Below are 27984 nucleotides of genomic sequence, written 5' to 3' on the forward strand. Positions count from 1 at the left end.
TTTGCTGGGAGATTCGAAAACCCAATCGGGGATATTGGCGAATTCCGTGCAGAAGAGGGGGTAACGCTGGCGTTGCATCCGATGCTGTGAGGGGTTGGTCGTGCCTTGGTGAACCCAGTCCTGACCCAGACCTGAGGGGTATCCTGTCCTGGCTGTCCATGAGCTGTACCTGCTCACCTTCTGGTATCTCCTGAATCCTTGAGGGTCCTTGTCCCGTTCTTTCCCAACTGACCCGTGGCCAGGGTTAGTCCTCATTCTCACCTAGGTAAATATTGGCATAGGTGTCTGTCTATACTATACCCTCAACTTTTCCTCCTCTGATTAAAGCAATCTTGCCTGTGATATTCTCCATATCTCCTTTGAATGTAATTTCATGCAATTGATTAATAGTAAATGTTCCACTTTTACCCTTCCTATAGGACATTGTTAAACCCGACTGTTTATCTAGCTTGTTCTACTTATTCCCTTTCCCTTAGTATGGTTGCCGTGAAGTTAGAAAGATAGCATAAGGTTTAGGAAATAGTATAAAATTATTAGGTCGAACATTAGGTCTTCCTCACGTCCTTGCCCTAGATTAAACTGTATTAAATAAGTGTTCCTTATGATGCATGCCCTATAGTGTTCCCTTTTACTCTATGATACTCACTCTCCTTCATAGTTACATCCTGGTTCTGATTTTAATCATCGATGTATTGCTTTGCATTTGCCTACTTGTAATGGCATTTTCGTTCTAAACTTATACTATATAAAACCCTTAAAACCATCAAGGTGTCTGTGGTCATTATACATTAAAGTAATATTAAAGGTATTAAATGTGTAAATTAGAATTTTCTCCCTTTTAGGAAAACCCTTATCACCTGTCCACTGCTAGCTCCTGATCCGTCAGGAGTAATGTGCCTGTGGTAAGTCAGGTACATGAATAGTGAGTGGTGTAAGAATCACCCACTCAATTACTGATAGTAGCGTGATAGAGGTTTCACCCGGTTCATTGCGAAACAACTGTCATCGTATGCACGCCAGGGCCCAGTGCGTGGAAAATTTGGTAATCTAAGTGACCCGGGTGACCCGTGCGCTCTATCAGTAATTTCTGGTAAGCAGAGGAATGGTTAGGACTAGTAAGATAGGTAGATAAGATAGTTAGAAAAGAAACCGTGAAAAATAAATGTGCTGCTAAAATTGTTTTTTTATTGATTGTGTTACTTAATATTTTATTGCAAAAGAAATCGATTTCAAAATTGTTTTAAATGATTTATATATGTATTGCTGCTAAATATTATATGTTTTGTTAACCCATTGTGTGTGATTGTTGAGTGTTGTCTGAAATCCCCGGGGAATTGTATAACGGATGGTGAGTAGAATCCATCGCGTTCTGAGGTCATTTGTAGGGAGGAAAGGTTAGTGCATGGTTCAAGTGGAACTGGAAGCGCTAATTAGGTCTTTTTCGGAAAACTGAGTGAATGACAGTAACGGGACTGCTGATAGAAACCTTGGTCTGATATCACCTAGTAAGGGTCACACTAAGGGAGTAATAGAGTCATCGGAGCTTGTATGATAGCAAAGGGAAACGCTGACGAACCCCAGGCTTAGTATATATCCCGGAAAGAAGTGGATGAGACTGGGTAATAGCAGGTTTTCTAATGCTTGCGTGAGGGTAGGCAAGAGAAGTCTATCCGAAGTATATGAAAAGTAGACAGAAGTGGTTTACTTGCAGTAAAAGAAGAACTTTCCATCTCTTTAGAACACTCCTACACAATGGCGAATGTTACACGTTGTTGACTAAAATTAACAATAGCACCTTAGAGAAAATACAAAGTTTCCGTTACCTTGTAAAGGAGGGAGTCAGTCGAAGGGCTGCTCTGACGTCACTCCGTGCCGCGCTGGTATTGGTTAAACCAGCGGGTGTGTAGTGAAGCCGAAATTGTAAGGGAGGGGTGAGTGCCTGAGCGTGAGAACGCGTCTCGCGAAAAGGCCGCACACCCATTGGTCAAGAACCGTTGCAACCTCTGTACTGATTGGTTGTTGAGAAATTGGAGTCGCGCTAGCATTGGAAGCACAAACGAAGTAAAAAAAAATTCCGCACCGAGCTTATAGATTGTTACGAGCGGTGTATGTGGTACCCTGATTTTCTGCCTGATCCACGAAATCTAGGGTGTCATAAAGAGTTGATGAGCAGAGGCAGACCTCACAACATGTACGGAGGAAAGAGAAAAATGTCATTTGCCAGCAAAATAAAGAATTTCTTCAAAACTGACAAACCCGTACGAACTAGGGAGTGTGTGATCATTCCTCCGCCAGATACTCCAGCCTCTTTCATGATGTTAGAAAAAGGGTATCATACCTGTGTTGGTTAGAGAACTGGGTAAAGTACACTGCGGAGGATGGAGTTTTAGCCTTTCCCATTGATGGTACTTTTAACGGGAGAGTCCTATTTAACCTGAGGACCCGAATGAATGAATTACATCCCAGACCTAGATTAACTCAGTATGAAGCTTTAGAGGAATGGGAGATTGAGGCTCTAGAGCGAGACAGACCCCGAATGGACAAGGGAGTGACCCGATGGTATCCAAAAATGGTAAAGGAAACCAAGGAGCAGAAATTGAAACAGTGGAGACAAAATATGATGGTAGAAGGGTTATTCCCCATGTTCGGAGCTAATGAAATGATGGGAGGGAAGAAATGTACTGAGAAAACCCGACACATGATGCCCCTGGGTGAATCGGAAGATGAATTTTTAGAGGACTTATTTATGAAAGGTCCCCCGCCTTATAATGAAGACACCAGATCTCAAAGCTTAACTACTCCATTGAGACCTTCAGGAAGAAGAAGCACTAGTGAAGCCGATTCCACAGGGATAGAACAGAAAAGAACGGGAGGAGAGGGATTTGGTAGACCCGACCCCGTGGTCCCGAATTACAACCCTTTTGGTGAGGAAAGATCAGTTTTATCCACTCCATCTGCTCCGAATTTATATCCTTCTCTAGTACCCCAAATGATACAGGATCCCCCCATGAATCGAGTATTACACGAGCAGGAAAGGGATGCCCTGAGAGGACAGCGGAATGATCTCATACATGCCATAGCTCAGATTAATCCAAATCCTGAAGCCCTGACGATTCCAGTAACCATTGGTCCAGTTTTTCCCCTATATGGGGACAGAATAAATACTCCTAAAACTCCAGTCATAACACCGATGATGCCACCGCCCAGAAGGGAACCACTCATTATTGATGACCAAGCAAGTGAATGTGAGTCCATGGCTTCCTTGATGGATCTGCCTAACAAGGAACAAGGACCTAGTATGTCTCGAACTGGAACTCAGATGAGGAACAAAGACGTACTAATAGAGTCTTCATCAGGAACTCAAAGTGCGACAGTGGTAACTCCCGAGGAAATAGAAAGATGGACCCGAGAATTAGAAAAGGGAACCCCTCATCCGAAACCACTAGATATTTATAAGCTAAGAATAGAGCTAGAGGAACTGAGTGCAGGGAATGTGGGCGTAGAACGATTGAATGTCCGGGAGGAAGATGAGTTGTTGTTCATGTGCAAACACCTTACTCGGAACGCAAAAATATACTATGACAAATTAATGGACACGGCAGTATGTATGGGAATAGATATCAGCAGATCCAAAGTACTACAGAAATCCTACAGAGTAGAATTTTCAGACAAAGATCTAGAAAACCTGAATACCGCAGGGAAGAAGACGCAGATTAAAGAACTGATAAACTTAGCACAGAAATGGGGAGATCTAGACAAGTGGAAAGCCAGGTGGGCAAAGAAAAAGGAGGATAGCAAGGAGAGACCACGGACTGCTGAGTACGTCCTACAAGAAGTTGACAAACCAGAAAAATTATGTCCTATGAGAGAAGTCCCAGGGGGAAAATATGTCCATGTCCCTTGGTCCAGACAAGATATAGTGTCATTTACCAATGACTTCCCTAAACTGCGGGAGAAACCAGTCGATTGGTACCGCCAGGTCGAACGCTTCATAAAAGTTCAGAAATGTCTTCTGAAAGACCTGGATGGGTTTTTCGACATTGTGGTCCCTGTAGATTTGTGGACCGACTGCAAAATTGAAATTGATTGGCCTAGCGAAGAATATGCGAGAGACGAGATAACAGGAGCTCCCGCACCTGAAGTAATGAGGAAGTATGAGCAAGTCATACAGTACCTCAAGAAAAAGGTGCCTGCAAAGGAAACTGATTGGACCCGTATAGATAGAACTACCCAAGAGCGTGATGAATCAGTCCACTCCTAATATGAAAGGTTACTGCAGGTCTTCAAAACTTACAGTGGAATCGATAATGTGGACTTGAAGGATATGACACATTTCTGTTATCGATTCGTGTTAGGATTGAGACCTGAAATATCCCAGTGGATTAGGGATAACAAAATCAGTTGGCAAGGGAAACCCATTGATGATGTTCTCAAATATGCCAAATACTGCGAAGATGAGATCGAGAACAAAAAGAAAGCCCTAAAGGAGAAGGTAATGTGGGCTCAGGTAAAATTAGCTGAACAACAAGAAAAACAGTTAAGTAAAATGTCTAGCAGTAATAATGCTCCAAATCCGAATACTGGGGGTGGAGGCAGGCCCCGGGTAAAAATGAGTAGAGAAGAGGCTATGGGAAAATTCCCCTGTCACGGATGTGGTCAGATGGGGCATTGGAGAGATAAATGTCCGCATTTGCAGGCTGATAATGCCCCCGTAAATGGTTTAAATCCACAGGTGCAGAAAGAGGGGATCCGAAAGACCCAACAGCAGGTAAATCAACCCCCGGTGCCACGCGCACCTAGACAGAATTATAGGAATCAGGGTCAACAGAATGAAAGGGTCGAAGTGTGGGAAGGAGAGAATGAAAGAAATGCACCCATTCCACAGTACCTGTTAAATGATACTTTTCTCTGTGATGATCAATACTGACGGGGCCTGAGAGGGGAGGACAAGGAGTGCGTGCTTGGCGCCTCCTTACCGGTAGACCAGACTGGTCCATACATTGAAGGAAAGGTTGAAGGGACAGATGTCACCTTTCTGTTGGACACTGGTGCTACCCGTTCCACTGTGAGAACAGCGGATGTTCCTAACCTACCCCTCTCGGGAGAAGCTATCCAAGTAGTGGGAGTTTCAAATCAGATAATCAGTACTCCAGTAACAGAACCTATGGAAATTTCCATAGGAAATTTCAAGGAAATGCACAGATTTGTGGTCTGTGATTCCAGTCCAGTAAACCTATTAGGACGAGATTTGCTATGCAAAATGCGTTGAACCATCTTTTGCTCACCAAATGGTGTTGAAATCCAGACCCCAGATGAAGATGGCCTGTATAAATTAATGTTATTGAGGCCCGACACAGAAATTAAGCCCATGTCCATTGACAGTCTACCTGAAGAACTCCAATCGAGCGTAATACCTGAAGTTTGGGATTTTACTGGGAAAGATGTAGGCTTAATGGCAAATGTAGACCCAGTTAAAATAGCTATAAAAGCAAATGCTGTATACCCAAATACCAAACAGTATAAAATGAGTGCAGAAGTGAAAGAAGGAGTCGCAAAGGAATTAAACAGATTGCTCAAAGCAAACATCATTCAAGAAGTGATGAGTAGTCCCTGTAATTCATCCATACTTGGAATTAAGAAGCCTAGCCGAAAATATAGGGTAGTGCAGGACCTGCGCAAGGTAAACCAAATTGTAGTACCTTGCTGTCCCATAGTGCCTAACCCCGCAGTAATACTGTATCAAATTCCTTGGGATGCGGAATGGTTCACTGTCATAGACTTGTGCCATGCATTCTTTTCCATCCCATTGCATCCAGAAAGCAAATTCCTTTTCAGTTTTGAATTTAACAGCCAGGTCTATGTCTGGAATCGTGTCCCCCAGGGGTACACCGAAAGTCCTTCGATTTTCAACCAGATTCTAAAGAAATGCCTTGAATCCTTAGTACTGCCTAAAGAGTCTGTCCTGGTACAGTACATAGATGACCTGCTGGTAGCATCAAGAAGTCAAGACGACTGTGTCACTGATACCATTGCCTTGCTGAATCACCTAGGAAAGGGAGGACATAAGGTCTCACCAGACAAATTACAGTTCTGCAAAACCTCAGTAAAATATCTGGGGCACCAAATAGAGAAAGGGATCCGGAAAGTCACTACAGAAAGAATTAAAATAATTCGAGAAATGTCACTACCAGTAACACAGAAAGAAGTAAGAATGTTCCTAGGAGTTGTGGGGTACTGCAGACAGTGGATCGTGGGTTTCGCGGCTATAGCTAAACCCTTGATTAACATGACAAAGAAAGGAGCGGAAGACCCAGTTTGTTGGAATGATGAATGCATGACTGCTTGGGTAACATTGCGAAATTGTCTGTGCACAGCTCCAGCCTTAGGAATGCCTGACTATTCGAAGAACTTTGAACTGTTCTGTGACACGAGAGACAATTGTGCGCTCTCGGTCGTAACCCAGGAACATGGTCTGATTAGACGTCCCGTGGCCTATTTTTCAGCCGCCCTAGATCCAGTGGCTGCTGGATTACCTGGGTGCCTGAAAGCAGTAGCTGCTACCTGTACTAGTCTAGAGCAAAGTGAGAACATTGTGATGGGACATCCTGTCACTGTATTTGTTCCACATTCAGTTGTGATCTTGCTCACCCGAACCAAGACACAGTATCTCACCCCTAGTCGGCTGACTAAGTATGAGAGGATTCTCATTGGTGCAGAAAATGTCATAATCTCCCGATGTAATACTCTAAACCCCGCCACTCTATTGCCCCTTCCCATTGATGTAGAGGCAGGAGATGAAATTGACCATAGCTGCATAGACTTGACTGAATTTAGCACAAAACCCCGTCCTGATATCAGAGAAGTGGCTTTGGTTGATGAAGAACTCAAAATGTTTGTGGATGGTTCATGCTTGAGACATGAGAATGGAGGTTTGAGTGCTGCCTATGCTGTAGTCACTTTGGAAAAGACCCTGTAGGCTTCCTATCTTTGCGAAGTTAAATCGGCTCAAGTAGCGGAGCTCATTGCTCTAACAAGAGCCTGTAAAATTGGGAAAAACAAAAGGGTAACTGTATATACTGACAGTCAGTACTGTTATGGGGTTGTTCATGACTTCGGCCAGCTTTGGTTGCAAAGAGAATTCATGACTTCCTCAGGTTCTCCTATCCGAAATGGAAAACCAGTACAAAACTTATTAGAAGCCATCCAATTGCCCAAAGAATTGGCTGTGGTCAAGTGTGCGGCTCACCGATCTGGAAATGACGAGGTGACAGCCGGAAACAGATACGCTGACCAAATTGCCCAGTACTGCGCCCGACACAAAATGTCCCTCCTAATTAAATTATGGGGAGGTGAAAGCAGCTGCCAACTGATGTTGTTTGAAAGATTGGGAACATGGGATGAATTGAGAGAACTACAACAGACCTCAGACAGGAAGGAAAGGGACATGTGGAGGCAGGATGAATGTCGACCAAGGGAAGGAGATGGTGTTGTAGTTCACGTGACTGGAAAGCCTGTACTACCTGAACGACTGGTTACCGCAATGGCACGGATAATACATGAACCAACACATATTGGGAGGGATGCTATGTGCCGAATGTTTGAAAAGGTGTTCTACAGTCCAAAATTCAGGAGCACAGCAGACAAACTTTGTCAGAGGTCTTTAGTGTGTCAACAATTCAATGCAGGAAAGAAGACAGTAGTGGAGCAAAGTACCATTGGGAGAGCAGAAGGTCCCTTCATTAGGATGCAGGCAGACTTCATAACAATGCCCATGTGCAAAGGATATAGATATGTCCTGGTCATAGTTTGCTTGTTTTCCCGGTGGGTGGAGGCTTACCCGGCAAAGAAGAATGATGCCCTGACTGTAGCTAAATTATTACTTAGGGAACTGATACCACGCTTTGGAATTCCAGAGACAATTGAAACAGACCAAGGTGGACATTTTTCAAACGAGGTCCTAAAGGAACTCTGCAGAGCATTCAAAATGGAGCAAAGACTACACTGTGCCTATCATCCAGAGGCTTCTGGAATAGTCGAGCAGATAAACGGCACTCTCAAGTCCAGGCTGGCAAAACTGTGTGACTCCACAAAAATGAATTGGATAGAAGCTTTGCCCATGGTACTGATGAGCTTGAGAAGTATTCCAAACAGAAAGACAGGCCTGAGCCCCCATGAAGTGCTGATGGGAAGAATGATGCGACAGGCATGGGTACCTGGACACAAACTGCTAAGTATTTCTGATGATATGGTGCTAGAATACTGCAGGCAGTTGGGTGACCAAGTGCGTTCTATCTCTCACCAGATTGGAGAGACTGCTGTCGAATGGCCTACAACTCCAGCACACAATCTGAAACCAGGTGATTGGGTGGTGTTAAAGAAACACACCCGGACGAGTTGCCTTGGACCGAAGTGGGGCAGGCCTCGACAAGTGATCCTTGTCACCACAACTGCTGTGAAGTGTGCTGGTGTACCAAAGTGGATCCATGCAAGTCACACGAAGAAGGTGACTGGAGAAAACGCGACTGAAGCCGGAGGTAGACCAGCTGAGGAGACTCCAGAAGAGGGTCCGGATCCCGCTGACATCGAACTACCAGGCACAAGTCAAGAAATTGAATGGTTTCCTGCTGATGACCAGGTTCTTGATCCCATAAGAACCAGAAAATACTCTTACCTAGGTAGTGAGTGGGACAGTGCAGGTGAGTCAGAACAAGAAGAAGAAGGTCAGATCATCAAAGCCATCATAAAATCTGATCAGGGAATAGGCCAAGTAGGGACAGATCAAGTCATCAACACTCCTTCTGAGACAGAGGAGACTGAAAAGGGACAGATAGTAGTCAAAGCAGAAGTTCATGCGGAAGAAAATCAAGAGATCGAAGAGCATGAACAAGGCCAGTTAGTAATAGATGAACGTGTTCAGGAAGAAGAGTCCAGTGAATCACTCACAAATGAAGATCAAATACAGTCTAAACCTGAACTAGGTCAGCTTAAGGACCAGGCAGAAGAAATAGATGAAAGACCTGGAACTAGTCAGACAGGAAGGGAAAAAGACACTGCTGAGGCAATAGTGCGACAAAGAAGAAAAAGCAAAAGAGTTCACGAGGAAGAGCAAGTTTCCTCGACTACAAACAGGATCGAAAAGAAGGATGAACCCCGATATGTAAAAAGACTAAGAATAAGAATAAAAACAGTCGAGGAAAAACTAAAGGACCGAAAAAGGGCTGAAAGTGAAAGGAAAGAAGCCCGAGGAAAGTCCATCCGAAAGGGCGGCAGAGTAAAGAAACAAAACAGACTGTATCGTAGCCCTGAGTGGACCTATTTGGTGTTGGAAGAAATTGATGAGCCCGAAGCTTGTGGCAAAAGCGACAAAGGGTCCATTGCTGATCGGAGTTCTGACGAAGACCCTCCTTGAGGTGAAGCAAAGTAAAACCTCAGCTGAGAAGAAACGAAGAGGGGTTGAGAAAGCCACCTGTAAGATAAAATGTCTGATTCAAATGTCACTGGAAGGTCCAGATTTAGCTGTTGCAAGACATGCTGTAAAATATGCATCTGTAGTGTAGTGGTGCTAGTAATGATATGGATAGGATTAACAGTGTTTATACCTTTTATGATAAGCAGAGACCCTAACATATATCCTACAGACTTGACGACACAAGACGCAGAAGTTGTACATATTGAAGAAACACCACAAAGAGTAGAAAGACGTGACAATGCAATGAGTCTGAAACATACACGACCTGACTTAGAAGCATCAGATGAGGGAGAACTACATTATCACCAAATGAAGAACAAGACACACTTAAATGTTTTCGCAAACCTTTTAGTGCACTATGTAGAAGCTATGGAAATAGAAGATTGCTATGTCTGCATGATGCTACCTACTTCAGTAGCTGAAGGCGTGACATACCACCATTTACCCCTGACCTATGGAATTTCCTGTAGTATTTTAGCTAGTTTATTTTATAGAAGCACTTTACAGTATTATTACTCAAACACTGACGTTATCTTTTCAGAACTTCCTATTAGAGGGAATCTGAACCTTGTACATACCCTTGGTGGAGTGACTCGCTACATGGGGGAATATTTCCTGACTATAGGTGACATAGATCTGAATGAAGCTCGTAGAGACAACTTGACGTGTTCCTTACATGCTCAAGAGAAAATGTTCTTGAAAATGGCAGAGAAGAGAAGGGAAAAGTTTCAGAAAAAGGCAAATGACGAACAGAACAGAACCCCTAGATGGGCAGAAAACATGGATAACACCTCACAAGGCGAAGTTACTCCTGCTCTGTTGCTGGATTTTGAACGGAAAGGGAAACTCTGTCTTCATAGAGAAAAGACTAGTTATTATAACAATGTATTCATTGGTTCCAGCGAGTGTGAACATAATTACAAGGTAATTGGAGGTTGGGGTTTTAAAAATGGGCCAGAACCTGTGTTTCCAGGAATTTATTATATATGTGGAAACAAGGCTTATTTCAAATTGCCGGATCACTGGTATGGAAGCTGCTACTTTGGCATTGTCTTTCCGAAAATATACCATGTGAACAATGCAGCTGGAAGCAATGAGATTACTAATGGCTTAGTGCGTAGAAAACGTGAAAGTGTAGGAGAAATTATAGGTGATATTTTTAGTGCACTGATACCTGGAATGGGGGTAGCTCTGAATACTCATAGAATCTGCAAATTATCTACAGTAGTGGATCGGTTATCAACTGACACTGCTGCTGGATTTCTGATGATCAATACCGAAATGGTTGCGATCAGATCAATGGTTTTACAGAATCGCCTTGCTCTTGATACCTTATTGGCAAAAGAGGGCGGCCTCTGCAGGATGCTGAGGGCACAACATTGTTGCACTTACATTCCTGATAAAAGTGTCGAAATTAAGAAGTATATAAGAAACATTACTAATTTGGAAAAAGAACTCAAACCATTAGAGGTTGACAGTGCCTGGAAGAGACTGACTGATGGTCTCTCCTCTGTAGGTAGTTGGTTCTCTAACTTAGGTAAAAGTCTTATATGGAAAATACTGATGCCAATAGTTGGAATAGGTGTAATTGTTCTGATCATATTCATCTGTTGCAAGTGCCAGAAACGCCGAAAATATATAGTGAATAAAAGAGGAAAGCGAAAGGCTGAAGACTTAGAATTAGAAGAATTAAGAAACCAGATATATAAGAAAATAAAGAACAATCATACACACAGAGAGGCGGAGAGAAAGCTCAACAATAAGTTCATTGAGGTTGAGATGGATGAATTGGATGAATGAAGTTGGCATCTGTTTTCATGTGTAGTGATGATAGTAAATATCATCAAAGAGGGGATTGATGGAGCAAGGATTCGCACGTAACGCGACTTGCTCTCTTCATGAACCTCGCCTTAAATCATAACTGTACTAACTCCGATTGTTTGTCATTTATTTGTGTTTCCCTAACACACGGGTGTCCCTAGGAGGCTTGCCTATGTGTTTTTCATCGTAATCAAGCTTGCACATTAATAAAATGGCCGCTTTGCAGAAATTCAGTCTGCGCATGCGTCGGTCATACCCATGTGACGTGACGCACTCGCAATCTGGAGGGAAAAATTCGCTCATGCGCAGTGGTGTTAAAATGGCCGCTTGTCACTAATCATGCTTCATGCTATCTTAAGCTGCTTTTGTCTATGCATCTTTTCTGCACTAACTCTTAATGCTATAAGTATTATAAAATGAGGGATTAAGAGTAGTTGGTCATGGTGTACAGTGTATTCATTTTATTCTGTGTTATTAATTTGTTTTCGCTTACTTTTCATGTACCGCGTAAATGAGGGCCTTGACGTGGGGATGGGATCCATTTTGAAGCTGACGTATCCCTCATCACGTGATCAAAGATCTGGGACGTGCAGCAATGGAACCTGGCCAGTTGGCCATTGAAAAGGGGACTGTCCATTCCAGGCGCACCTTTGCCCTTGAAGACTTTCTATTTTTACTCTGAAAATGCAGCAATGTTTCAAACCTTTACTTCACTATTGTACTTTCCCACACGTATGCCTGGGAACCCAGATGTTAGGGGGAGGGTAATGTCACGTGAAATACGTAATAGAAATATAGGTGGTGACAAATGTCTTAAACCACCTCCCTTGACCAATCAGAAGATGGGACTTTGTCATTTTGCAACATTTATGGGTGGTCTTGGGGACTTAAAACTGTATATATAGCCTAGCTTAGCTTAGAGAAATTGTCCGACTTGTCCGAGTAGCAGACCTGTCACTGACCCTACGAACTCTATAGGTGCCTGATACAGAGTGCTGCGGAGCATTCTGTCTGAAACTTTCCACAAACTCCAAGGGGTGGAAATTAGTCCTAAGTGCTGAGCGAAGCACTTTGCTGGGAGATTCGAAAACCCAATCGGGGATATTGGCGAATTCCGTGCAGAAGAGGGGGTAACGCTGGCGTTGCATCCGATGCTGTGAGGGGTTGGTCGTGCCTTGGTGAACCCAGTCCTGACCCAGACCTGAGGGGTATCCTGTCCTGGCTGTCCATGAGCTGTACCTGCTCACCTTCTGGTATCTCCTGAATCCTTGAGGGTCCTTGTCCCGTTCTTTCCCAACTGACCCGTGGCCAGGGTTAGTCCTCATTCTCACCTAGGTAAATATTGGCATAGGTGTCTGTCTATACTATACCCTCAACTTTTCCTCCTCTGATTAAAGCAATCTTGCCTGTGATATTCTCCATATCTCCTTTGAATGTAATTTCATGCAATTGATTAATAGTAAATGTTCCACTTTTACCCTTCCTATAGGACATTGTTAAACCCGACTGTTTATCTAGCTTGTTCTACTTATTCCCTTTCCCTTAGTATGGTTGCCGTGAAGTTAGAAAGATAGCATAAGGTTTAGGAAATAGTATAAAATTATTAGGTCGAACATTAGGTCTTCCTCACGTCCTTGCCCTAGATTAAACTGTATTAAATAAGTGTTCCTTATGATGCATGCCCTATAGTGTTCCCTTTTACTCTATGATACTCACTCTCCTTCATAGTTACATCCTGGTTCTGATTTTAATCATCAATGTATTGCTTTGCATTTGCCTACTTGTAATGGCATTTTCGTTCTAAACTTATACTATATAAAACCCTTAAAACCATCAAGGTGTCTGTGGTCATTATACATTAAAGTAATATTAAAGGTATTAAATGTGTAAATTAGAATTTTCTCCCTTTTAGGAAAACCCTTATCACCTGTCCACTGCTAGCTCCTGATCCGTCAGGAGTAATGTGCCTGTGGTAAGTCAGGTACATGAATAGTGAGTGGTGTAAGAATCACCCACTCAATTACTGATAGTAGCGTGATAGAGGTTTCACCCGGTTCATTGCGAAACAACTGTCATCGTATGCACGCCAGGGCCCAGTGCGTGGAAAATTTGGTAATCTAAGTGACCCGGGTGACCCGCGCGCTCTATCAACACTATCTAAAAAGAAGGTCCTATTGTGCTTGGTCTTTTTCCCACATACCACTGTAAACGTTTTGCCCTTGTTAATGACCAGTTTCCGTGTGGCTATAAAAGCAGAAAAGTTGTCAATGAGGTGTTGCAGACCATTTTGAGTACGCGATAAAAGTACTGCGTCGTCTGCATAAAGCAGAATTGGAGTGGGCTTACCATCAATACATGGTGCATCTATCGCAGTAGTTCTAAGTATCATGTCTACCTCATTGATAAACAATGAAAACAGAAGTGGTGCTAAAACGCATCCTTGCCTTATGCCTCTGTTGACTTTAAAATAAGGGGTGCATTCGCCGGCCGTCCCAAAGCGTACCTTGCATGTTAGTATTTCATATAATCTGGCCAGAAAGTATATGATTTCTTTTGGTGCTTCCATACCAATTAAAACAGGCCATAAGAGTGAGTGTTCGACCAAATTTAAGCAGAACTGAGATCGGCAAAACATAAAAAAAGGTTTCCATCCTTAACTGTTGTGTATTTGTTGATGTTGAGGTCGAGGCTCCATCATACCAATCCCCCTCCTGAACCCATACTGTACTGGTGATAAAATGGATTCCTCTTCTGCCCAAGTTTCCAGTCTGGCCAGGAGGACACTGCTTAGTATTTTGATGGAAGAATCAAGGAGGGAGATAGGTCTATAGTTGCATGCCTCAGCCCTAGAACCCTTTTTGAAAAGTGGTACAATGATTGATTGACCCCATGTCTGAGGAAGTTAAAATTAGATGGCAGCATTGAAAAAACGTGTGAGGATGGGTGCCCATAATTGATTTTCATGTTTATATAGGTCTATGGGCACGCCATCCGGACCAGGGGCCTTGCCACCACTGCTCTTCTCAAGTCCTGCCATGACCTCGTTCAGGGTAATAGATAGCGCAGTGATCGGCCATTGGCCTGAACTATGTAGAATCAAATCATCTGAATTAAAAACCTTGGAGTAGTGTTCTATCCAATCTGCACAACTGACATTAGAAGTTACTGCAGGTACGGTGTTGTTCTTTACAAAAGGGCAATTCATTGTCTCCCATAATAATTTACAATTTTTTAGGGTTGCCGCCTTATCTAAGTTTTCCCATGCCTCTTCTTGTAATTGTTTTTTCCTTATTGTTAGCCTGGTTTTATAAATATGCCGCTTTTCCCTAATTTGTTCCGTGTCTCTTGGTTTGATTGACATCACGTGTTTTAATGAGGATAGGGCCTCTGTACAGTCTTTGTCAAACCAGCCCGATTGATTGGCTCTATGTTTACGGTTCTTGCCAGTCAATAAGCCCTGTACGGTGACATGGATCTTATTGATCATGGGTAGCATAGCTGCCGGATTATACTCATCTTTGAGGCAATAGCTTATATCCTCTCCACATTTATCTTTTATTTGCACTAATAGTTTGTAGGGGTTGATTTTAGCCCACTTAATTCTAGGGCCATTTGGTCTAGAGGCCATAATTTCTTGAGTCGGCTTGCTATATATTTGGGTTTTGGGACCCCAGCCGAGTAAAGTTAATAAAATACTGTTGTGATCACTCACAACTTGCTCCTCTATCCATAGATCACGGTACGCAGTACCACTCGATAATAAAATATGATCAATGTTGGAATTAAAATTCCTGCCCTTGAATGTTGGACATCTGATGTCTCCCCTCTTTTTGGAGCAATCCAAAAGTTCTAGGTCTAATTTGGCGGCCAAACTGTTCAAAGCCAACCCATATTTATCATGTGAAAAGTGATTTTGGGTTTGTGTACTTCTATCCTCTGGGTCATAAATGGTACCGCAGTTCCCCTTTAGGACATCAGCACAAGCTTGCAAATTAAAGTCCCCTGCCCAGAGAATAACAGGACAATCTCTATTGTTGGTGAGAAGATTATCTATTGCTAATTCTATTTTCTGTACCACAGAATCTCTATTTGTGTTAAGAATGTTGTTATAGAAATTAACAATCATCAAATCATTAGTTAGGTGATGTTCAAGACAAATTATTAAGGCATGAGGGCCGACTTCTATGTGTTTACCTAGTTTGAATTCTGTGACCCCAGTAGAGATCAGTGTCAGTAAGCCACCTTTTGCCCTGCCAGCAACCGATTCCTCGGCATTTATGTAAAATGATGTATAACCTTCAACAGTAATTTGATCTCTATACCATGTCTCTTGGAGACATATATGTCATGCCCTTGGGAGATAAAGTCATTCCAAAAAGGAGTGTCAAATTTGCTGTTAATGCCTGCTATATTCCAGGTTATAAAGTTCAATCCTACTCCTGTTACGTATAGTGGTTGGTGGGGTAGTGTTAACCTGTGGCTGCCTATGAGTGTAGTATCGATAGTATGCGTATTATTATAATTTGATGGGACATATGTCTCTGTACATAGGGTTTTTTCCGGGTCGCTTGGGTGTTGGTCTTTCTCCAAATTTACAAGAGGGTCCGCAACCTGGGTTAGATCGTTTGTAGTAGGGCTTGTGTTAACTATTCATCCCTCAGCAGAGTGCTGATAAGGAATGTCCACAACCTGCCCTTCTTCTTGTCCTTCCTCGTTACTCTCCTCTTCCCATCGTTTAAAGATTCCATAATCACTCCATAATTGGTGCCCCTTGGGGACATCTTTTCAAATGTGCTAGTTGCAGACGAATCAACATTACATAACAGTCAGTCTACTCCCTCTAAATTTGAGAACGTCTCGAATCGGTTTGATAAGGGTAGGTGAAACATAGCCCTGTTGAAGGTGTTCGCTACATGTGGCTCCCTTCTATAAGCATGGCGCGGGTGGTAAGGTGGGCCATGTCTTATACCAGGGTAAAAATAGTGTAAGTCTAATGTTTGGATATCCCCCTCTCTACCGAACCTTGGTTCCCTGCGGATAAAATCAACCACCCAGGGATCTTTAAAACTCACAATGACAGTCACCTTCCAGGTCCTTGGTAGTATTCCCTACCCAGTTTACCCTCCTAACATGGAGTATCTCTGTGTTGGAGAAGGGGGGGAGTGTTCTGTTGGTGTTGAGCCAGTAGATGACTGTGTGCTTCAGGTCCCTATGTGTTTCCCGCTTGTTGGTTCCAATCCCGCGTACTCCCACCATGATGATTGTGTAGGGTATTGCTTCCGGTGGAAGATTTACACAGGGGGCTCGTTGGTAAATATGTTTATTGTTCGTGTCGCCCTGTGCCTTGGGCAAGTTGTCTGCTGTATGAACACGTGAATCAGATTGGTTCTTAGGCGTGGCACCTACCCTTGCGGCTGTGGTTCTGGCAGGCCCCTTTGGGTTAGAATCTGGGGTACTTTTATGCAACGTGGTTGTCACAAGTCGGGTAACCAAGGCTGTGTTGGTATTAGGATTCGTAGTTACATTTTTAGTACTTGGGACTGTAGTTGGTGTAAAGCTGGTTGGATGTGGGGCCTTTGGATGTTTTAAAACAGTAGTAATGACGTCTAGTCTGGTTGTGTTACCAGAGACTAATTTTTCTATGTGGTCTAGTTTGGAGTTGATCTGTTTCGTCCTTTCAATTAGTGGTAGCATTAAGGACCTAACCAGCTTTTCCATTTTATCCATTAGCCTCGCTTCACTACACCCTTGCAGGGCTAGATGGGATTAGGTGAAGTAACAGGTGGTACAGGCTCTCGAGGTACCCTTTGCGCTTTTTACGCCATTTTACTGACACCTTCTTTGGTGGGGTAACGCCTCTTTTCCTTTTACCTGGTGGGTCGGTAGTACTGGTGGTACCAATATCAGTGTTCTCTGGGGGGTCTAAATTTGCATGCACAGAGATCACAGGTGGAGAGGACAATAATACTGGTGATTTAACAGTACTGATGTTGGTGGTATCACGTGCTTCTGTATTAACATGTACAGAAATGGCGGGCGGGGATGGCTGCAATGGTGAGATGGATTATACGGGTGATGAAACGTAAGAAGCACGGGAGGTCAAACTGATGGGGGTGGAGTTCAGTAGAGAACATGCCTCGTGCTATCAATTTCCCCTTGTGTGTTACTAGATACTGGGCTCAGGGTGACTAGTGGAGTGGTGCTTGGTGCAGGTTCAGGTGTAACGGATGTTGCTATTTTGCCAAGTGAAGAGCGCTTCCCAGTTAAAAGGTCTAACGAAAAACGCTTCTCCACTAGTGCTATCTCTTTCTCTATAACTACCTTTGCCCGTGTCAAGAATTGATCAATAGTGCCAGTTGCAACTCCCCCAGTGGATGCGATGGTGACCTTGCGGTCCTTCCTAAGTGTCCGCACCATAGTGCAACGAGGGAGTCAATGACGATACACAGGACGGTGAGTTGGAAAACGCGAATCTAAATACCGATTAATGGGGTCCAATGTCCAACGTCCAGCACGACAGGGGGAGGGCTTCGCCCGGCGTCCCGCGATGCGGGTGACGCGCGCTTTAGTAGCGCCTCCGGGAGCGGGGTCGGGCGATGGCGGCTCCTGCCGCGATGCAGCAAGGGAAACGTAGTCCTCCGCTTGGCGGCCGCAGGTGACAGGAGCGGCGGCGGGAGGACTACGAGGCGACTTGGTGGCAGCCCGGTATTCAATGCCCTCAGCAATGTCCACAGTGGCAGCCCGGTATTTCCGTACGTTTTTTCTATGCCCCAAACAATATCAGCAAGTAGTGTAGAAAGACACCCGCTCTGCCGGTGACGCGCGCTGTAGTAGCGCCTCCGGGGGCGGGGTCGGCCGCTGGCAGCTCCTGCCGTGATGCACCAAGGGAAACGTAGTCCTCCGCTCGGCGGCCGCAGGTGACAGGAGCGGCGGCGGGAGGACTACGAGGCGACTTGGTGGCAGCCCGGTATTCAATGCCCTCAGCAATGTCCACAGTGGCAGCCTGGTATTTCCGTACATTTTTTTATGCCCCAAACAATATCAGCAAGTAGTGTAGAAAGACACCCACTCTGCCGGTGACGCGCGCTTTAGTAGCGCCTCCAGGGGCGGGGTCGGGCGATGGCGGCTCCTGCCGCGATGCAGCAAGGGAAACGTAGTCCTTCCCTCGGCGGCCGCAGGTGACAGGAGCGGCGGCGGGAGGACTACGAGGCGACTTGGTGGCAGCCCGGTATTCAATGCCCTCAGCGATGTCCACAGTGGCAGCCCGGTATTTCCGTAAGTTTTTTCTATGCCCCAAACAATATCAGCAAGTAGTGTAGAATTGGGTGAGTCCTAAGCAAGTGCTTGGCCCTGAAGAATTTTCCAAAAATTACTGTGGCAAAGAAACATGTTGGCATTGGAAATGGTATGCATGAATAGCAACCTGCCCATTTTAACTTGATAAAAATACACTTAGTAAATAATAAAGTGATTGCTATAAGAGTGTTTTTGTCAATTTTAATAACATTCGGTTACATCGATGATGTGACCTCTTCACTTCACTGCACCTAAGTATTTCTTGCCTCTTGGACACTTTTCTTTTTCTTTTGGACAAAATGACCACCAATGATGATAAAGTGAGCACAACTGGTGAGTACCAACCAGTGACCCGGTTGGTGGTCCGCACGTGAGGGGTCATTTTGTCTTTCACATTTTTTGTCTTTCACACGTTTTCCTGCTGAGTCAGGAAATCACTTTGGTTCTGAATGTACACAGAGTTAACTTGAAAGGACCTTAGCATTTAACATTCTGGAGACTGTCTTTTGTAAAAATTGGGTTTTAATGAAAGGCGTAAAACGTTTTTCGACTACCTCATAAAAAGAGGTGTGTATGGAATTTAGAAAATATAGCTTCGCACACGTTTTAAAAGCATAGACCCTTAAAATAGGCACCTTAGAAACCAGGTCTTGGTGTTTTGATGGATTTTTGAGTGGACGGCGACCTGTGTTTCTTTTCCCTCTGCAGCTCCTTTTTAGGTCTCAGCCTGCGTAGGCTGCGCTTGAGCAGTCTCGCCGGCGAGATCTTATGTTTCTTAGTGTGGGGCTTAACCCCCCCCCTCTTCTCCATTGGCTGGCTTCCTAAACAGATGCCAGCCATTGGAGAAGACGGGCGTCTTTCCATTTAAGCCCCGTCTTTTTGGGATTGAGGGGTGTGTTTTTTCGTTTCTTTCTCTCCTCTTCCCATTGGCTGGAATTTTAATTTGAAAGAAAAACACGCCCCCCAGTCGGAAAATGACGGGGCGTTTCTCAGAGGCATTTCTGCTTCACCTCGGAGAAACATGGTGGTGTGGAGCGCTCCTCTCTTGTTTTTGCAGAAATTGGCAGTTTTCCCTACAATAAACACGGGGGATATTTTATAGTAACATTCCAGGACAGAGGTCTAAGCAGAATAAATACCTTTGTTTGGTTTGTTTTACTGCATGTAAGCAATCGCCTTCTTAATTTGTTTAAGGTTCTGAAATGGTGATATGGAGCCCAAAGCTATCATCTGGCACTTAGTCACCCTCACCAGTAAAAAACAGTTGATAAAGGTAATGGGGGTCTGTGCACAAATAGAACCATCCGGGCATGTCTTGGCGTACACACCGCTGCTCGGTAACTTCATTAGTGAACATCTCTGATCTCATCCCCTCCTTCCCGTGATCACATTAACTCTGCCTCTTTCTGTCTAGGTAACTTGATTGAATTACCGGCTCCTTGTCCCCCTCACCCCTGTCCTTACACAGCCATTGTGGTTTCTGCTCGGTGGACCTGGTGGGGGTGCAGCGGGGTTCCACCGGAGGCCCTGACACGGCCAGCGCGAGCCCGGCTCCTCTCTATCAATGTTTAAATCGACAACAGGTCCACAGGCCAGGGCTCCGCGGGGCGTCGTGAAATATTCAAAGAGAGGGGGAGGGGCAGAGGGGAGCTGGCCCGGGATACAGGTGCAGCAACCCGGGGGAGTGTGGCGGAGCTCTGCCGAGGTCCGGCAGGGGCGTATAATCAGGAAATAGAGGGGCATCTCATGAGTGGAGGTACGGCCCGTGGATTGAGAGAGAGGCCGTTGAGCAGGGAAGGGGAGAGAGTAGCAGGGAGACACGGTGTTGGTGGGAAGAGGCATTTCACCTGGGAGAAGAGCAAGCATATCACGATGAGGTACGGGAGCATCATCAAGCGGAGGCATGTGTCAGTCACGGTATAGCATCACAGGATGAATGTCTTGATTCCCCTCAAAGCTAGGCGTCGCAAGGCATCTTGAGGAGGTGCCCTCTAGAAGCGGTTACGGAGCGAGATGAGAGGTTAGAAAGTTCACACCTCACCAGCCACAACTACATTGTCAACGGAAACCTCGCTTGTAGGGTCAGTCCGTCCACCTTCTAGGGGCACCTGAGTGACTGCCCACGCACTGACTAGTAGCTACTTTAACCAAACACTGCTCCTGATGTTTGTTCTGGACCCCAGCATGCTGGATCGAAAGTGTGGATGCGAGGGAGGCTTCTGCTACAGTAAACGAACCTGCCTTTTTCAACACATTTGTTTGCAAATAATTTATAGGAGCAAAAGGTCCCCCCCAAAAACAAGTGAACCTTTGCGTGGCAGTGTGGATGATGTGACTTGGACTCACGAGGTGTAGAATCTGTGCTACAAAAACCTGCTGACACCCACTAAGCTGGATCTGAGGACAGAGGATGACGGAACCGGAAGGGGATGAGATTGGTGCAGCAGGTGCAGTGACACAGGGACCGAGAGCCCTGAGAGGCCACCACTGGACTCCTCGCTATTGTTCCTCGAGCCTGCTTTGAGAGGGGCGACCGGTGTTGTGGTGGTGAAGTGCCGACACTTGAGGGCGAAACTTCGCTTACTTATTGGCATTTATGCCGCTTCTAAGTGCTGTAAATAATAATAATAAAGTGTAAGAACACATCACAATTAACCTAGACGAGTTAACAACGTCCTAAATTTGCCACCGGCATAGATAATGCTGAAGTGGTTCAACAGTCGAAGCCCACCCTGGACTCCTAGCCCTGCTGCATTCAAACTGCGTTTACAGAGTTGGTCATTGGAACTGGGGAAGTTCCGGGGACTCATGTCTGTGTGAAGTCACAGGGTCCACAGTTCAATGGCGCCCACCGCACACTCCCCGTGGTTTCCGAGGCGATTCTCCCGCCCAGAATCTTCTTTTCATTTACAGATGAATGCACTTGTAGTTTTCAACACAGCGTAGCCTGAGGAGTATCATTAAAAGCCATTTCAAATAGCGTCACCTCCTTAACATAAGCATGGCTTGGTTCGTATTAAAAAAATAAACAACAATCAAATGTCTGACTTACAAATAGAGACAGCCTGCTTCATTTGTTTTCTGAATAATACTCGGAAAAAGAATTCTTAGTTTATGTTTCGAAAAAATGTAAATGTTTTGGTGTTGAAATATTCGTACCTGTATTGTACTGGCTGTGCTCATTTGCGTATTATGCGCTGTTGTTTGTATGTGGTGTAAGCATGTGTGCGCGAGTGCTTGCCTTTGCCTTACAAGTGCGTTGAAACCGGAAGCCAGAGTCTTCGAGCGTGAGACGCTGTGCTCCGAGTAACAGGTGCCTCCTAATCTTACACAAAAATGGCTCTTTTGGAAACTGTACATTGGCGGTATCACATGGCTTTTTCTTTTTTTTGCAGTGCTATTTAATGAAGTTGTCTTCTCTGGATTTCACCTTTATGGCCTGCGCCGGTAATCTTGTGAGAGGACGGGAAAGTGATTGAGGAGGTAGCTAGGGGGATAAAGATGAAGAGTTGGGGGGCAATAGGGCAAATAGGATGATTGATAATGGGATAAGGCAATGGGGATACTGGTGTAAGCTTGAAGGCCCGCGTGAGTGGTATTGAGAGATGAGGGCTTTGGTCTTGAGCACACAGCAGAATATACACTGTTATGCACCATGCATGCTTTGAGGTAAAGGCATTAATACTGCACATTCACAATAATACTCGTCAGTCTTATTTATCTATGACGTCTCAATTCTAACAGGATCCTACACTTTATTCTTCCTATGACAACCAGTTTGTGTGTGGCTCTGTGTGTGTGTGGTTGTGTGTGTGTGTGGCTCCGTGTGTGTGTGTGTGTGGCTCTGTGTTTGTGTGGGGCTCTGTGTGTGTGTGTGGCTCTGTCTGTGTGTGGCTCTATGTGTGTGGCTGTGTGTGTGTGGCTGTGTGTGTGTGGCTGTGTGTGGCTGTGTGTGTGTGGATCTGTGTGTGGCTGTGTGTGTGTGGATCTGTGTGTGTGTGTGGCATTTGCGAGAGATTAGGCTATTGGCATTGTAAATGACAAAGCCATTTATTTATCTGTTTTCAAAGCCAACACATAAATAAAAAATTGGTCATTTGCAATGCCAATAGCTCTAACTTTTGCAAAGGCGAGACCGTTGCATTGTAAATGCTTGTTGAATATATGAGCCCTAAGCAGACCAGGAGGAAATAAAAGGAAACCAGATCCTGAAAGTTAGTGTGCAGGCTAAGGGCCCTGCGGTGCATGATGGAGTAAAGGCTGCTGGAAGCTGGAGTTATTTTGCATCTGAAAGGAATGGGCGGTGTATCACTGGGCAGAAACCTAAACCTTCTAACGAGGACCAGCAAAAAGGATACCAGAGTGGTACCTGGCTAAAAGGAATGATCCTGGGCCTTATTACACAAAAGGCACATTTTCATTGTTTGTGCCAGGCTCATCTTTAAAAAGTTGCCCCCGGAACAAACAAAGAAAATGCGCAGTATTATGATGAATGTGCTGCCCTCAGGGCAGTGCATTCAAGTGAAAAACTGAGCAGCTGCTTTAAGGGCGCTCTGTGTTTTCACAGTGCAGGCTGCAATCCACCTGCACTTTCAAAAGGAATTTGTGATCCCCTTTGTGAGTGACTGCACATGTCTGCAAGGGGATGTCTGGGAGGTCCATGGGTTCAGTGAGTGACTGCACACGTCTGCAAGGGGATGTCTGGGGGGTCCATGGGTGCAGTGAGTGACTGCACACGCCTGCATGGGGATGTCTGGGGTTTCCATGTATGCAGTGAGTGACTGCACACGTCTGCAAGGGGATGTCTGGGGGGGTTCATGGGTTAAGTGAGTGACTGCACACGTCTGCAAGGGGATGTCTGGGAGGTCCATGGGTTCAGTGAGTGACTGCGCACATCTGCAAGGGGATGTCTAGGGGGTCCATGGGTGCAGTGAATGACTGCACACGCCTGCAAGGGGATATTTGGGGGTCCATGGGTGCAGTGAGTGATTGCACACGCCTGCAAAGGGATGTCTGGGGTTTCCATGTATGCAGTGAGTGACTGCACACGTCTGCAAGGGGATGTCTGGGGGGGTCCATGGGTACAGTGAGTGACTGCACACGCCGGCATGGGGATGTCGGGGGGGTCCATGGGACCCCCTTTTCCAGTGCCAGAGGGCTGCGATCAGTAAGTGCACTAACAGTGTGCTACCTTTTAGGTGGCACTCTGTCAGTGCGTCTCCTGAGAGCTTCTTTGCCTCTGCGCCTGGGTTTGTAATATGGCGCAGGTGCAGAGTCTAAGGGATTCTCTTATTTGCATGGGGCATGCCCCTATGTAAATGAGGGAATGCCCTCTGCAGATAGTGATGGCACTTTATGTGCGCCAGCGCTATCGGCATTACAGAAAGGGCTGCACAAGCATCTTCGGCCCCTTCTGTATTACTGTCATGCCCCTGGGGCACTTGTATCATACGGCTCCATGTAGGCAAGAAAGAGGAGATGTAGCTCAGCTGAAAAGGGTAGGTAAGAAGAGGTTGCTGGTCAAAATGATAAAAAACTTAAAAACAACGTTGCGTGGTAAAGTAACAGATTATTTGTTACAGTGGTCCCTGAAAAGAACATTCTAGACTTGGTGGGAGTTCAACACCATCTGGGATGAAAGCAGTGGTTAATTTGTAAGAAAAAAATAAATAAATAAGTGTTGGGCTCTTGTCAGGAGGCAGCTTGCACTAGCTCATTTCTCCTGTTAGCGCCGCCTAAAACAGAAACAACTACTAACCATGAAAGTTGGGAGAGGATGTGGCTTAATGGCCAGAACTGCTGACTTCCAAGCTGGGAAGCCAGGTCCGTGTCTCAGAGTCGGATCAACATCCTGTGATTTTGGGCAAATCACTTAATCTCCCTGTGCCTTCCATAAATGAATGTGTCCTTAACTGATGCTCATGAAAAGCGCTGGTGTTGATGATTAAGTGCTGGTGCTGAGCACCAGAAAGAACTGACTCAAATTAAGCACTGGATGAAAGCAAGGAGAAGGATGGGAGAAGAATACTCCTGTAGACCCTACAGCTCTAACAAGAATTATGAGGGGCTGTTATATTTCTCAGGATGGGAAGGTTCTCTATGGCATGGGCTCTACCTTACTTTAGGAGAAGGTCACTGGAATACTTCTTTGTAGTATCTTGATCCATCCATTATTTTGTGGTGTGAAACACTCTTCTTTCATTAACAAGGGGTATCAAATTAGAAAAAAAATGTCTTCTGCTCTGACCAAATCTTAAGTACCCAGAGGACGGTCTGGAGAAATTAGAAGGATCATTCAGAATCAAAAGGAACAACACTAACCTGTGGAAGACTTGTGCTCCACAGCCTGTTCACCAGACCCCAGTGAGATGGATGACTCAACCTCTTGAAGGGCTTCTGTCTCCTCTGGATCTTAAACAGCAAAAGGAAAGTGCAAGTGTCAAACTACTGGAAAGCAGTTATCCATGAGACAACAACAGACAAATAGACAACACAGTTAGTAGCTGTATAGCTTCAGAGGTTAGGTTTACGTCACCGGTTTGGACAGTGGTGCACAAATACTATCAACAATGAACTGCTTCTTTCTCTGCGCTAGATGCCTGTGCCTTGAGTGCAAGTTTTAAAAGCGACAGCGCTAACCCTCGGGTAGCTGGAACTCCACTGACTTCCTAAGAGATTTTTGGAACTCTTCATGCTCTGACTCCGCAAGCGACTCGGTGTCCTCTCCATCTTCAAAAGAAAAGAGAATGTGTAATCGACACACACCTTCTACTTAGTTTTTTCACATCCACCATCTATGAGGAACCTCTCACCTCTGGTAGAACCCAGGCCAAACCCTAATGAGAATCTTCCTTCGCCCCACAACCCTTCCATATTGTGGCACCCTAGTTTATGCTGTAGATATAAACATACCTTACACTAATACAGCATCAAACCACAAACAGATATAGGCTAAACTGGGTGACAGTTTATGGGACAGAGGTGCTACAGCCCTGGTTTGAGCTGAAGCTGCCACACCTCCTCATCAGGGGGTTCAGAAGGGCTGAGCAATTTTCTCTTTGGTTAACCTTCAGGTAAATACACCAAACAAACATGAATACACTTAATGAAATAAAGAAGTAAAAGTCTTCATCTGATTGTATAAAAAATAATGAAAACATAATTAAATTCAAAATAAGGCCGAAATCATTGAATAAAATGTTTAAATGTTAATCAAGAAAAAACAATTTTTTTATAAGGGAAAATTATAACAAGCATTTACAATGCAATGGTCTCGGCATTATTAAAGGTAGAGCTATTGGCATTGCTCATGACAGTTCTTTTATTTTTTAAATCATAAATAAATGGCATTATCATTAACATTGCCAATAGCTTGCATATGCGAGACCTATTGCATTAGTACCCACACACAGAGTAAGTAGTAGAGTGAGTAGTTTATAGTGAGTAGGAGAGAGTTATTAGGAAAGCGAGTATTAGAGAGCGAGCAGTACAAAGTGAAAGAGTGAGTATTAAATAGTGAAAGAGTGAGTAGTAAATAGTCCTAGAGCCACACACATTTACATGCACAGCCACACCCTTACATATGCAAAGTGTATTTTTAGTTTCAGTAGTAAAGAGTAAGTAGTATAGAGTGACTAATTATGAGTGAGTAATGTTGAGTAGTAGAGTGTGTGTGTGTGTGTGTGTGTGAGAGAGAAAGTGTGAGTGTGAGAGAGAGAGAGTGTGAGAGAGACAGAGTGAGAGAGAGTGCGAGAGAGAGAGTGCGAGAGAGAGTGTGCGTGAGAGTGTGCGTGAGAGAGAGTGCGTGAGAGAGAGTGTGCGTGAGAGAGAGTGTGCGTGAGAGTGTGCGTGAGAGAAAGTGTGCGTGAGAGAAAGTGTGCGTGTGAGAGAGTGTGCGTGAGAGAGGGTGCGTGAGAGTGTGCGTGAGAGAGAGTGTGCATGAGAGTGTGCGTGAGAGAGAGTGTGCGTGAGAGAGAGAGTGCGTGAGAGAGAGTGTGCGTGAGAGAGTGTGTTTGTGAGAGAGAGTGTGTGTTTGTGAGAGAGTGTGTGTTTGTGAGAGAGAGTGTGTGTTTGTGAGAGAGAGTGTGTTTGTGAGAGTGTGTGTGTTTGTGTGTGTGAGAGAAAGTGTGTGTGAGAGAGAGTGTGAGAGAGAAAGAGTGTGAGAGAGAGTGTGAGAGAGAGTGTCAGAGAGAGTGTGAGAGAGAGTGTGTGGGAGAGACTGTGAGAGAGAGTGAGAGAGAGAGTGAGAGTGAGAGAGAGAGTGTGAGAGAGAGTGTGTGTGAGAGAGAGTATGTGTGTGAGAGAGAGTGTGTGTGAGAGAGAGTGTGTGTGAGAGAGTGTGTGTGTGTGAGAGAGTGTGTGTGTGTGTGAGAGAGTGTGTGTGAGAGAGAGAGTGTGTGTGAGAGAGAGAGTGTGTGTGAGAGAGAGAGTGTGTGAGAGAGAGTGTGTATGAGAGAGAGTGGGATTCGGAGGAGGAATGGCCACCAAAGGCCGACTCCAACCATCGGCTGCATTTCGGGGAATGGATGAAAGGTGTCATGGAACTTTTGTGAGGAATCTGATTTTCCAGAAGTTGATGATGTCCTAGATAAAAGTAAAATTTCACTTTCACAAAGCCATAAACCACCAACAATAATCACCAACTTTAAATGAGGACATTTCCTCGTGGCAATCATGAACTTCTGGATGCATATCACACAGAAAAACTAACCCTCTTAGTTTCCTGCAGGAATCTGTAGCTTTCTTGGCGTGGAGGATGCATATCCACACATCTCCTACAGATCCTGACTCTGAAGGAAGACTGGAGATCTCTGAGATTCTTCTTACCCCCTTTTACACTTATGTTCGGGCAAAAAAACAGTATTTACAAACATTCTAGCTTTTCTGGTTGGCGGTTTCCATTAGCAGTGTATTTCTTAAGGCATCACTATGATTGGTCCATCCATGTATTTTTCCTAGCCCGGCCACCGGTCGGCTGGATGTCATCTTTCAGACACTGAGCATCCTGAACCTCCTCATCATCAAGTTCCAAAAGTCCTGCTAGAACCTTCAGGATTTGTCGTTTTTTGGAGCTCGATCCCAGGCCAAGTTGAGGAGAGTGTGTTGGTCCTTTACAAGGATAGAGAATGCCATGGGCAAGAGTAAATCTCTGAACACTTGCAGGACAAGGGGATGGAAATGTTGTGACTGCCCACAAACTCACAAGTTTGTAGGCGATCACAAACTCCCAGTGCTTGGAACACCCACATCCCACCTACCGGGTTGGGTATTGTGTAATTTTGGGGTAATATTACTCTGGAGTGAAAGGATTCACTTCTTTAGAGTCACTGTGTGAGAAGCGCTATATTAATGCCATTGCGGCGATCTGATTATCTCAGCCTGACGGACTGCTTCCCCCC

The 27984-nt window shown here is 44.8% G+C and overlaps 1 protein-coding gene across 2 annotated transcripts in view; it reads right to left on the reverse strand.

Annotated features, from left to right (window-relative positions):
- CATIP (ciliogenesis associated TTC17 interacting protein) overlaps positions 1–27984 on the reverse strand; it is a 252242-nt gene that overhangs the window by 175476 nt on the left and 48782 nt on the right. Inside the window, exons 2-3 of one of the 2 annotated variants that reach the window (XM_086954465.1) lie at positions 25226–25315; positions 24908–24997 (exon numbers count right to left, since the gene is read on the reverse strand). In XM_086954465.1, the coding sequence (XP_086810591.1) occupies positions 24908–24997; positions 25226–25315 (180 nt within the window). The remainder of the gene's footprint in view (positions 1–24907; positions 24998–25225; positions 25316–27984) is intronic. The other variant, XM_086954466.1, reaches the window with a different exon arrangement.

This window comes from Lissotriton vulgaris, chromosome 2_1 (assembly GCF_964263255.1).
Source record: "Lissotriton vulgaris chromosome 2_1, aLisVul1.2, whole genome shotgun sequence".
NCBI lineage: Eukaryota > Metazoa > Chordata > Amphibia > Caudata > Salamandridae > Lissotriton > Lissotriton vulgaris.